The sequence below is a fragment of the Ylistrum balloti genome, unplaced genomic scaffold (genome assembly GCF_031769215.1).
Source record: "Ylistrum balloti isolate Yb309-2 unplaced genomic scaffold, AGI_CSIRO_Ybal_v1 Utg369814, whole genome shotgun sequence".
Classification (NCBI taxonomy): domain Eukaryota; kingdom Metazoa; phylum Mollusca; class Bivalvia; order Pectinida; family Pectinidae; genus Ylistrum; species Ylistrum balloti.
The window spans coordinates 561,508-575,207 of NW_026781985.1; the positions used below are offsets into that span (position 1 = coordinate 561,508).

A 13,700-nucleotide genomic window follows, 5' to 3' on the forward strand; every position below is an offset into this window, starting at 1 on the left:
TTTGTACAGTATCAACACGGACACACTTATCTCCTAAATCAGGGACGTATATGACAGACATATACGTCCCTGCCAAAATTAAACCGGCTAATATAAGTTATTCAAGTATCTACAAACAGTCAAGAAAAGTTTCAAAAAATCACACATAGCGTAAAAAACACACACTCTCTATTTCATATTTAGGACAAAATGTGTTATCGCCTAGCCCTGGTAAGCCATAATCTAGGTCAAGAAGGCCTTCGCAGACAGAACACTGACGTTCGTCGGTGAGACGATACCCGGACACGGGAGAATCATGGAGACAGAAAGCCTGTCAATCAATCATGTCACCGCCTTTCAGAGCCATTGATAGAGTAGCACATAAGCACGTTGGACTAACCTCCCTTGTTTTTCCGGTCTGCAACAGCACGTGGACGAAGGTAAGGATATGACACATCCTACCTGTGATTTTACCGGAAATCTAAGAGAAACGAAAACAGTCAAGGATGTGTTCGCTATTTATGCAATGTCATGAAAAAGCCACATACTATTGTATTTATATAAATTTCCGTTTTGTACTCAGCTCCCATGTCACTGTGGTAAACAACACGCGTTGACAAAAGAACGTTTCTATTGTAGGCGCGATACATGGAATATCTTTGAAATAAGTGGGCCAAGCGTCTCACCAAACTGTCACTTCTGCTGATGTTGTCCGGTTCTCTACCCGAAGCTTAAATGGATTGTATGGAACATTTTTTATTGTAATAGGCTTAAAATGACAATGATTCCAACCCCTATCCTCTCGGACATAAGGGTTCTATCTGATATTACTAGATCAAAGTGCACCAAGCACCTTAACTCTACTACATTGAACTAAGCGACCAAACCAGACAAATGTAATTTTTAGTATGGTAAAAGCTATGTAGTGGATGGTTTTCTTACATCATCAGCATTTGTGGAAATAAATAGGAAAATGTCTTGTCATTAAATTGGCTGTTCCTTCCAACAGACTTACAATATTGTATACCTTGTATCTATATAACTACCTGTTCATCACCATGGTATACCTTGTATCTATATAACTACCTGCTCATCACCATGGTATACCTTGTATCTATATAACTACCTGTTCATCACTATGGTATACCTTGTATCTATGTAACTACCTGCTCATCACCATGGTATACCTTGTATCTATATAACTACCTGTTCATCACTATGGTATACCTTGTATCTATGTAACTACCTGCTCATCACCATGGTATACCTTGTATCTATATAACTACCTGTTCATCACTATGGTATACCTTGTATCTATGTAACTACCTGCTCATCACCATGGTATACCTTGTATCTATATAACTACCTGTTCATCACTATGGTATAACTTGTATCTATATAACTACCTGTTCATCACTATGATGTACCTTATATCTATGTAACTACCTGTTCATCACTATGGTATAACTTGTATCTATATAACTACCTGTTCATCACTATGCTATACCTTGTATCTATATAACTACCTGTTCATCATTATGGTATACCTTATATGTATATAACTACCTGTTCATCACTATGGTATACCTTGTATCTATGTAACTACCTGCTCATCACCATGGTATACCTTGTATCTATATAACTACCTGTTCATCACTATGGTATACCTTGTATCTATGTAACTACCTGCTCATCACCATGGTATACCTTGTATCTATATAACTACCTGTTCATCACTATGGTATAACTTGTATCTATATAACTACCTGTTCATCACTATGATGTACCTTATATCTATGTAACTACCTGCTCATCACCATGGTATACCTTGTATCTATATAACTACCTGTTCATCACTATGGTATAACTTGTATCTATATAATTACCTGTTCATCACTATGCTATACCTTGTATCTATATAACTACCTGTTCATCATTATGGTACACCTTATATGTATATAACTACCTGTTCATCACTATGGTATACCTTGTATCTATGTAACTACCTGCTCATCACCATGGTATACCTTGTATCTATATAACTACCTGTTCATCACTATGGTATACCTTGTATCTATGTAACTACCTGCTCATCACCATGGTATACCTTGTATCTATATAACTACCTGTTCATCACTATGGTATAACTTGTATCTATATAACTACCTGTTCATCACTATGATGTACCTTATATCTATGTAACTACCTGTTCATCACTATGGTATACCATCTATATAACTACCTGTTCATCACTATGCTATACCTTGTATCTATATAACTACCTGTTCATCATTATGGTACACCTTATATGTATATAACTACCTGTTCATCACTATGGTATACCTTGTATCTATGTAACTACCTGCTCATCACCATGGTATACCATCTATATAACTACCTGTTCATCACTATGGTATAACTTGTATCTATATAATTACCTGTTCATCACTATGCTATACCTTGTATCTATATAACTACCTGTTCATCATTATGGTACACCTTGTATCTATATAACTACCTGTTCATCACTATGGTATACCTTGTATCTATATAACTACCTGCTCATCACCATGGTATACCTTGTATCTATATAACTACCTGTTCATCACTATGGTATACCTTATATCTATATAACTACCTGTTCATCACTATGGTATACCTTGTATCTATATAACTACCTGTTCATCACTATGGTATAACTTGTATCTATATAATTACCTGTTCATCACTATGCTATACCTTGTATCTATATAACTACCTGTTCATCATTATGGTACACCTTATATGTATATAACTACCTGTTCATCACTATGGTATACCTTGTATCTATATAACTACCTGTTCATCACTATGGTATACCTTGTATTTGTCATTTTCTGGTCATACATGTTTGGATATATTGAAGGTTGTCTTAATTTTTTATCCATTTCGATATATGCAATGTCCTTTTTGAGCATCTGTTCTTTCATTTATCTTTACACAGTATATGTCTTTGTATATGTGTTTTTTTTTAATTGATCTGGATAATAGCTGTTGTAAATGAGATTTGATCTTATTCAGATGCCTATCACCAGCAGTTTTGTATGACACTGGCAGCTGTGAGGACATCACACAGGAAGAGGAGAAATCAAATAGGGAAGGGGAATAAGTGACCAGTCCACTGGATGGTAGATAAAGTTGAAAAGGATGAGGTCTGATGGATATCACATGCTGCTTTTCATTCTCTTACTTTTACTAGTCATTCCTGGAGCAGCAACGCTGGAACCTAAAGGTATATTTCTGGTACAGTCCTCATATCAAAATTTGTATTAATTCTCATGACTTTCCTAAGTCCCGTTGATAAAAATACTTTGACACACTTTATGACCTAAGTGATACTATACACATCTTTGGTAATTTGAATACCTCTTTGTATTGGGGAAGTTTGTCTGACTCGAGCTGTCTCAATTCTTAGAAAACTCAAAAACTTAGAATTTCACTCTGTACAAATGAAAATGATGTAGCATCTTGTAAATGCATCAATCTCTACTTTGCTGTACATAAGCATCTTTACTCGTTTGTACATAATAATCTTTACTTTGCTAAAAATGATAATTCATGTCTGTCATTTTTTTTATTGTAATGTTATCAGGTCCCCCTAAGCTGATTAGCATGCCGGTCACTGACCTTGAGTATAAGGAAGGGGAGACAATGAAGATCAGCTGTCTCATGACGTCCAGACCACGCCCCATATTGTACTGGTACAGGCATGGCCGTCAGATATGGCCACATCATAGTCCAAGGTAGAGCAATATTTATAGATCTCTGAGCCAATGTCACATCATGGTCTAAGATAGAGAAATATCTGGTTTTCAACAATTTGTTTTCGAAATAGTGGGCTTAACATCCCTTTTTAGCCCACCATCTAATAGATGGTGGGTTATTCAAATCGCCCTGCGTCCATGGTCCGTGGTCCATGGTCCGTCCGTAAACAATTCTTGTTACCGCTATTTCTGGAAACGTACTGGATGGATCTTTCTCAAATTTCATATGCCGGTTCCCCTTGGTCCCTAGTTGTGCATTGTACCTTTTTTGAACTGATTCGAATTCAAGATGGCCGACAGGTGGCCATGTTGGATTTTGGAAGTAAAAATTTGTTACCGCTATTTCTGGAAAAGTGCTGGATGGATCTTTCTCAAATTTCATATGCAGTTTCCCCTTGGTCCCTAGTTGTGCATTGTACCTTTTTTGGACTGATTCGAATTCAAGATGGCCGACAGGTGGCCATCTTGGATTTTGAATGTAAAAGTTTGTTACTGCTATTTCTTGGAAAGTACTGGATGGATCTTTCTCAAATTTCATATGCAGGTTCCCTTTGGTTCCAAGTTGTGCATTATACCTTTTTGGACTGATCCGAAATGAAGATGACTGACAGGCAGCCATCTTGGATTTTGAGAGTAAAATCTTGTTACTGCTATATCTGAGGAAGTTTTGGATGGATCTGTCTGATATTTCATAGATATTGGTTTCCCTTGGTCCCTAGTTGTGCATTGTACCTTTTTTGGACTGATTTGAAATCAAGGTGGCCCACAGGCAGCCATCTTGGATGTCGACAGTAATACAGCACAAGCATATTGTCCATTATCCACCTGTAACTGACTGCTATCTAATAATACTTTGGGATCTTTTTCAAATGATATTTGCTAATAGGTGCTTAATAAAAATACCTTGTGTCATCATTGAGTACATTCAATAAAGACCAGTTCATGAACATTTACAACACCTGTAACAAACAAAAAAAAATAAACAAATCTTCAAGAACTGAAAACAGATCCTCAAATGGTGGGCGCCAAGATCCCTCTGGGATCTCTTGTTTCATTTGGACTCTGTCCATCCATCTCTTTCCTAACGACAGTTGCTGGTCAGGAACGACTGATTATTTCAACTTTTGTATTCATTATATCATCATACAAAGTCCTGCTATTTAACGTAAACACAAGCTAGACAGTTTGGTGTATTTATGAATGCTTGGGAGTTATTAATATATAAAATAAGTATTCATATAATTTTATCAAACTAGAAATACAAACATCAATAACTTTATTTCTTGTATTTTGTGTAAATGGTGGGTCCCGGCCCTCAAGGGCCTGTGGTTATGATTGGATTTTGTATAAATGGTGGGTCCCAGCCCTCAAGGGCTTGTGGTTATGATTAGATTTTGTATAAATGGTGGGTCCTAGCCCTCAAGGCCCTCAAGGTCTTGTGGTTATGATTGGATTTTGTATAAATGGTGGGTCCCGGCCCTCAAGGGCCTGTGGTTATGATTGGATTTTGTATAAATGGTGGGTCCTAGCCCTCAAGGGCTTGTGGTTATGATTGGATTTTGTATAAATGGTGGGTCCCGGCCCTCAAGGGCTTGTGGTTATGATTGGATTTTGTATAAATGGTGGGTCCTGGCCCTCAAGGTCTTGTGGTTATGATTGGATTTTGTATAAATGGTGGGTCCTAGCCCTCAAGGTCTTGTGGTTATGATTGGATTTTGTATAAATGGTGGGTCCCGGCCCTCAAGGGCTTGTGGTTATGATTGGATTTTGTATAAATGGTGGCTTCCGGCCCTCAAGGGCTTGTGGTTATGATTGGATTTTGTATAAATGGTGGGTCCTGGCCCTCAAGAGCCTGTGGTTATGATTGGATTTTGTATAAATGGTGGGTCCCGGCCCTCAAGGGCCTGTGGTTATGATTGGATTTTGTATAAATGGTGGGTCCCGGCCCTCAAGGGCTTGTGGTTATGATTAGATTTTGTATAAATGGTGGGTCCTAGCCCTCAAGGTCTTGTGGTTATGATTGGATTTTGTATAAATGGTGGGTCCCGGCCCTCAAGGGCTTGTGGTTATGATTGGATTTTGTATAAATGGTGGGTCCTGGCCCTCAAGAGCCTGTGGTTATGATTGGATTTTGTATAAATGGTGGGTCCTAGCCCTCAAGGTCTTGTGGTTATGATTGGATTTTGTATAAATGGTGGGTCCCGGCCCTCAAGGGCTTGTGGTTATGATTGGATTTTGTACAAATGGTGGGTCCCAGCCCTCAAGGGCTTGTGGTTATGATTGGATTTTGTATAAATGGTGGCTTCCAGCCCTCAAGGGCTTGTGGTTATGATTGGATTTTGTATAAATGGTGGCTTCCAGCCCTCAAGGGCTTGTGGTTATGATTGGATTTTGTATAAATGGTGGGTCCTGGCCCTCAAGAGCCTGTGGTTATGATTGGATTTTGTATAAATGGTGGGTCCTAGCCCTCAAGGGCTTGTGGTTATGATTGGATTTTGTATAAATGGTGGCTTCCTGCCCTCAAGGGCTTGTGGTTATGATTGGATTTTGTATAAATGGTGGGTCCTAGCCCTCAAGGTCTTGTGGTTATGATTGGATTTTGTATAAATGGTGGGTCCTAGCCCTCAAGGGCTTGTGGTTATGATTGGATTTTGTATAAATGGTGGGTCCTGGCCCTCAAGAGCCTGTGGTTATGATTGGATTTTGTATAAATGGTGGGTCCTAGCCCTCAAGGGCTTGTGGTTATGATTGGATTTTGTATAAATGGTGGGTCCCGGCCCTCAAGGGCTTGTGGTTATGATTGGATTTTGTATAAATGGTGGGTCCTGGCCCTCAAGAGCCTGTGGTTATGATTGGATTTTGTATAAATGGTGGGTCCTGGCCCTCAAGAGCCTGTGGGAATGATTGGATTTTGTATAAATGGTGGGTCCCGGCCCTCAAGAGCCTGTGGTTATGATTGGATTTTGTATAAATGGTGGGTCCTGGCCCTCAAGGGCTTGTGGTTATGATTGGATTTTGTATAAATGGTGGGTCCTGGCCTTCAAGGTCTTGTGGTTATGATTGGATTTTGTAAGGGCTTGTGGTTATGATTGGATTTTGTATAAATGGTGGGTTCCCGGCCCTCAAGAGCCTGTGGTTATGATTGGATTTTGTATAAATGGTGGGTCCCAGCCCCCAGGGGCCTCTGGGAATGATTGGATTTTGTATAAACGATGGCTTCTGGCCCCCGGGGGCCTGTGGGATTGATTGTATTTTGTATAAATTGTGGGTCCTGGCCCCCAGGGGCTTGTGGGAATTATTGGAGTTTGTATAAATGGTAGGTCCTGGCCCAAAGGGGCTTGTGGGAGATATTGGATTTTGTATAAATGGTGGGTCCCAACCCCCAAGGGCTTGTGGGAATGATAGTATTTTGTATAAATGGTGGCTCCCAGCTTCTTAATTTGAAATCATGACATCATTTTGAATTGACCTAGATTTCCCTAAAAAGTGAATTCTTTGTAATTTGAACTGTACTGGTTGGATTACAGGTACAATATATCTCGTACTACGCTGGTGATTTCTCCGTTACACTTGAATGACTCGGGGGACTACTCCTGTCGCGGGATCAATCAGTATGGCAGCAAGGAAGTCATATTTACTTTGACAGTTTTGTCTGGTGAGTTCATTGTACCATGAACCCAGTTTCGCTATCAGATATCAATGCTTCAAGTCTCATTTACCAAGTATTTTCAATTTGTCTTTGAAAACCGGTTCTCTATTAAACTGAAGTGGACAATGGCTTGACATTTGTTGACTGGTCTTTGGCCTGTATATCGAAGGTTATTTTAGACTCAAAATTAATTTCTGTATTTTTATGTCACCTGAGACAATGTCATGTATCTTAAACTTTTAACATTTTCAAATTCTTCTTGAAAACTACTGAACTGATTTCAATGAAATTTTGCAGAAACCTTCCCTGGCATAAGATGAACCAAAATGGTGAAGTAACAGGCCCCAACCCACAGGGACATAAGGGGCGGGGTCTAAAGGGTTAAATGGACTCAAATTTTCAAAAATCTTCTTCTTTACAGCCAGAAAGGGTAGAATCAAATGCTGTGCATGGATGGAAACCTCTTAAGCACTTAAGGTGTTTTACCAAAATTATGAATTTCATAGCCCAAGGGTCTCGCATTTCTCTGTCGATCAGTTTATATATCTCACTGACACAATCTAATTTCTCTGTCCATCAGTTAATATATCTCACTGACACAATCTTATTTCTCTGTCTATCAGTTAATATATCTCACTGACACAATTTTATTTCTCTGTCCATCAGTTTATATATCTCACTGACACAATCTAATTTCTCTGTCCATCAGTTAATATATCTCACTGACACAATCTTATTTCTCTGTCCATCAGTTTATATATCTCACTGACACAATCTTATTTCTCTGTCTATCAGTTTATATATCTCACTGACACAATCTTATTTCTCTGTCTATCAGTTTATATATCTCACTGACACAATCTTATTCTCTGTCTATCAGTTTATATATCTCACTGACACAATCTTATTCTCTGTCCATCAGTTTATATATCTCACTGACACAATCTTATTTCTCTGTCTATCAGTTTATATATCTCACTGACACAATCTTATTTCTCTGTCTGTCAGTTTATATATCTCACTGACACAATCTTATTTCTCTGTCTATCAGTTTATATATCTCACTGACACAATCTTATTTCTCTGTCTATCAGTTTATATATCTCACTGACACAATCTTATTTCTCTGTCTATCAGTTTATATATCTCACTGACACAATCTTATTCTCTGTCTATCAGTTTATATATCTCACTGACACAATCTTATTTCTCTGTCTATCAGTTTATATATCTCACTGACACAATCTTATTCTCTGTCTTTCATTGGGTTTTACTGATATTCTTGTTTTAAGTTTGTGACTAGTTATTTCATTTTGAATGCATGTCAGAAATAATATTCCTGTATAATACAAATTAAAGACATTCATTCTTGAAACCATTATTTTCCATAATTGACTGTAAAGACAGTCTATCTCCTTTTGGGGAAAAAGCACTGAATTTTAGTGGATAAGTTCCATGGACTTTGATCTTTGACCCCATTTAATGACTGCACTTTATTACAGAGGATGTAGGACAAGATGGTGGACAGAAGCTGACCCTAGTCCCCTCAAACAGGACAGCAACCCAGGGCGAGTCCATCAAACTTGAATGCAGTGTCTTACTTGACCAGGGCACATTGAAACACGTCTCATGGGTCAAGCGTGATTCTCTCAACCAATCTATCACTAACGATACTGTCATACAGGTAGGTACTCGAAAGATCGGGGGCATATTATTTTTGTGCTGTCTGTCTGTTGTCAACTGTAACATTGTCAATATCTATTGCTCCTTAAGATGTAGGGGTTTGTGTTCCTGTAACAGGACTTGCCAGTGGTACCAACATTTTTCACCATGTGACCTTTGGCCATAACATTTGCATTATAAGAGGTATGGCTTTTACATCTGGCATATGTGGTCCTTGTGACAACACCTTTCTGGTGACGCCAAATTGTTGTCACTTAGTGATTTTGATTTTGTTGCAACCAGGAGCATAGTGTTTCATAAACACATCTTGTTTATAGTTTGTAATTTCTGATTTGCATTCTGATAACAATCAACATCTGTAAAAGGAAAAAATATGTTGTGAAAAGTGTTTGTTGTCTGTTAAGTAATGCTTCAATAGGAAACCAATATTCAGTGTAGTGTCCGTATGTATTTGTATGCCCTTATAGTCCCCGCTTTGTCAATCCGTTTGTTTGTCCTTTTTTCCATCAGTCATAATTTTGTCCCAAGCATGTCACTAAAACTAAAAAATTCATAGGTAGATAGATGTCAGTAATGAGAAGTGCAGTGTACAAGAATCATAACTGTCTTTTGTATAATTTACGAGTTATTGAAACTTGGTGTATACATTAGTCATACTAAGAGAATGTACAGTATACCAAATTCAGGGCTTACAACTTCTGAATTATATAATTATTGCCCTTTAATTAAATTTTGTGTCCAGTAAAGTCATTTTCGGGGAGCTTTAATCGGTTTCACTGATATTTTTGTCCTGACTGTAAAGGTGTAAGTAACCCCTTGGTAATTAAGTTATTGATGGGGTGGTGTTGATATGAATTGATATATCTTCCTGGTTTGTAGGTGACCACATGCAGTTAAAGCAGAATTAGAAAGTTTGGTTTATATTCTCTGTATTACAGACCTCCCATCACTTCATTACTACATGTGATGGAAGTATCGGCTCTTCTTAGAGACTTAGAGGTCAAGGTCAATATCTGCTGTATAAATGTAGTGTTTTATCCTGCAACTGGCGCTGCCGTTGTCGGAATACACCTGCCACATATATTTTTGCTGTATACTGCAGTGACGGAAAACAACTGTATTTTAGCAAACACTTTAATTTGACAGAATTACTTTGTGAAGTAGCATATAGATTATGTTTAACAATGAAAATAACTTTTAAAGATAAGATCCCCATGGGAGGAGGAGAGAACCAACGTCCTGATTGCCTTTGGTCATAGATTACATATTGCAGGAATCAAAGATGGACCTAAAATTAAACCACAGAATCCATATGTTGATGCTCCATTTTCTATGCCAATTATAAAAAAGTTACTTTTGATATTTATATACAGTAATACAAAAATTCATAAAATCACTGTCACATTCTTTGAAGTTTAGAACTATATTTCTGCATTGAGAAATTATTTTGGCGTAAGTCATCAGGTGAAATTCAGCATAACTTCAACGTCAGCTAAACAAAGACTTAACAACAAATATGTTGACGTCTCCATTGTCTGATTTTCAGTCATTGTAGCAGGATGATTAGATTATAATACAGATGAATAGAGCGTTTTGAAACAGAAAGACAAAAGTGGCTCGTCAGAGGCTTACCAATTTTGTCTCTCTGCATCATCTCCAGAATACAACATATATTTTAAGACACTGACCATGTATTATCTCAGAACATAAGGTGATTTATCCCTGATGATGTTGGTATCTTACAGACAACTGTGTACGACAATGACGAATCACCAGTACTCTATTTACCTAATATTTCTCATGATGACCAAGGCTTGTACACCTGTATCATAATTAACGAGGGTGTGGAACATTGTCATACCTGGCTATATGTCACCTCTGGATCAGGTAAGTTTACCACTATCATACCTGGATATGGGTCACCCCTGGATCAGGTAAGTTTACCACTATCATACCTGGCTATATGTCACCCCTGGGTCAGGTAAGTTTACCACTATTTTACCTGGATATGGGTCACCCCTGGATCAGGTAAGGTAATTTAACAATGATATTCACCTGTTGTTTGTAAGCCTCAAGTAGTTCAATATTACCAAAACAAAGCAAACATGCATCATGAAACAGATGTGATCTTCTAAAACCTATGACACATCTGCAAGAAGTTAAAAGTTAATCCTGACAATTAAATTTTGTTTAATCCTATGAGTAATATCTGTCATAATAATCTGCATTTACAGAAGACCATATGGCTTTGCGTTTCAAGACATATCTAAAATTGTGTTTACTGATCAGCATTCTAATTCAACTTTGCATGGAAGAGTTACTGCCCCTTGTTTTTTTCGCGATATCATGGAAATCTCCTTCATTAATTAATTCCTTTCAAACTTTGTAGGTTTTATATCTATGACATGAAAGTGTGTTTACAGCAGTTTGATTCAAAGAGTTGTTGCATTATGTTGTCTTATCTATTTTCAACCCATCTCTTTCATGAAAAATATGCTTTGATTTATGATGAAAATACATTGCACTATTTTCCTTATTTGTAGCTTTTCTATATTTGTGGTATTCTTCATTTAAAATGAAAAGATGATTACTTACTTTTTCAGGTGATCAGTCCATGGAAAGTTCATCAGTTCACAGTGACAACATGGTGGTGGTGTCAATTATCATATCGTTAGTGACACTCATTGGTATTGCAGTGGCAGCAATTCTGGTTTATCGCAAATGTAAATCAACCAGATTGTCACATCAGGGTGCAACCTATTTTACTGTGGAGAAAACATCTGACAGCACTCATGATTTAGTGACATAAAGATCCGGACCTGGGTGTTGAAAGGCTGGTAAGAGATAACCAGTGGTTAGTGAAAATTTTCAAATATGAATCTAACAAACTTAGGAACATTTTTTATCATGTCATGTGTGAAGATTTGTCGAGACACGTCAGATTGACATACTTGGAGTTTTAATTTTGCATCAAATACTCTTGTTTTTCAGTGCCAACAATTTGAATTTTTCTCTAACCAGTGGTTAACTCTTAACAGTTTTTTAGCATTGGGACCTGGCTGTTTGATCATTATGAAGATATGTATAAATCAAATATACAAAAAATCACATTCACCTAGATTCACATTATATCCAGTAAAACAGATAATGGTTTTAGAAATACAAAAGTAAAGGGTCATTTTCCTAAAATCAGTCTAAGGTTAAAATAGTTGGAGACAACATCATTATTTGATTAAATGACAATGTATAAAGCAATTTCATTCATCTAAACACAAGGGAGGTAACCAGCCATAGGACTAGATTTGGCATCTCCTACGAACCCTCATATTATTTGATTGCTATTCAAGGGCAAATGAATAGTATTTATTTTTGAAACTGAAAACCACAGACATTACGATTTCCTTACCTCATAGTAAAAGCATAAAATTCTACACAGATCTCTATAGATTAGATTTTATATAGAGAAGTAAAGATCTCTTGACATTAAATGATTTGAGTGAGATAGAAAGTGCTGAGGATATTTGGCTTTCAGTTTGTTAAAAGTGAATATAAATGTTTGTACTTGTGAACATTTCCTTGCAAAGTTGTGAATGTCACTTCACAAAACTGTAAATGACACGAAATAGACCTGTGAATATAACCTCATATACTCGTACATATTTATGAATCTCACTACTACTTCATTTAAATCTCTTAACCTCTTAACATTTGTCTGTCACTTAATCAGAATTTATCAAACATGAATATTTTAATCATTAAAAAATCTTAATTATTAAGCACAAGTAATTAAAACAGAAATATTAAAATCAGATGCTGAGGAAACAAGAACATTGAAGTCATGCATAAAAAAACTGTCTTTTATTTTATATATATTAATATCATATTTGGGTAATTTTTTTTCAAGATCTCTTAGTCTGAAGTGAGTCGGCTCTGTTTTCTGTCTTCTACCTTTCAATAGTTCAATCTTTAATGTTGTATCACCTTTTCTGCTGCTCACTAACTTGTTCTTAGCTGGCTCCAATTCTAGTGATTCAATAGATAATCTCTCTCAGCAAGTCGGTGAACTGCCACAACCAGCCATTTGTTTTGTGTTCAACAACTACAACAACTTCACTGCACATGCTCATACTTAAACTGGCTGGTGGGATTAATGTTCGTACTTCTGGTTGAAGCTAACGCTTCAAACTCTTTGCAATTTAAGGACCAAATTTGGTCTCAGAGCCTCCTTTGTATGAACCTGGACCCCTAGGGCCTGAGGGATGGAGCCTTTTGTAGCAATAGTGCCAAATATTTCAAATACTTCTCCTTTTGTCAAAATTTGATTTGAAACATCATCAAGTAGAGGAATTAATATGAGATATCTCTTCTTCTGTTGGGATAAAGGTATTTGGACCACATTTGATCAGAAGCATCCTTAGGAAAAGAAAAACCAATTCTGTTGGGATAAATGTATTTTGGCCACATTTGATCAGAGGCATCCATGGGAAAAGCAAACCGATTTTCTATAAACGTAGGATCTGGACCATCTGAGGGATGGGGCCAAATAGGAGGTATACAAGTTTAGCCAATTCTTTAAAAAAAATTCC

General features: G+C 37.1%; 1 protein-coding gene across 1 annotated transcript; it reads left to right on the forward strand.

Moving 5' to 3' along the window:
* The first annotated feature begins 3,068 nt into the window (after positions 1-3,068).
* LOC132544913 (fibroblast growth factor receptor-like 1) lies at positions 3,069-12,544 on the forward strand. Its single transcript, XM_060208571.1, has 6 exons — positions 3,069-3,250; positions 3,611-3,761; positions 7,310-7,437; positions 8,934-9,115; positions 10,860-11,001; positions 11,718-12,544. The coding sequence occupies exons 1-6, from the start codon at positions 3,166-3,168 to the stop codon at positions 11,921-11,923; spliced, it is 894 nt and encodes a 297-aa protein (XP_060064554.1). The 5' UTR covers positions 3,069-3,165; the 3' UTR covers positions 11,924-12,544.
* Positions 12,545-13,700: the final 1,156 nt, after the last annotated feature.

Excerpts from the sequence above, each read along its gene's own strand:
- LOC132544913 (XM_060208571.1), top strand. The coding sequence starts at position 3,166 with ATGAGGTCTGATGGATATCACATGCTGCTTTTCATTCTCTTACTTTTA. Across the intron at positions 3,251-3,610 it reads AGCAACGCTGGAACCTAAAG|GTCCCCCTAAGCTGATTAGC; the intron begins GTATATTTCTGG and ends TAATGTTATCAG. Across the intron at positions 7,438-8,933 it reads TACTTTGACAGTTTTGTCTG|AGGATGTAGGACAAGATGGT; the intron begins GTGAGTTCATTG and ends ACTTTATTACAG.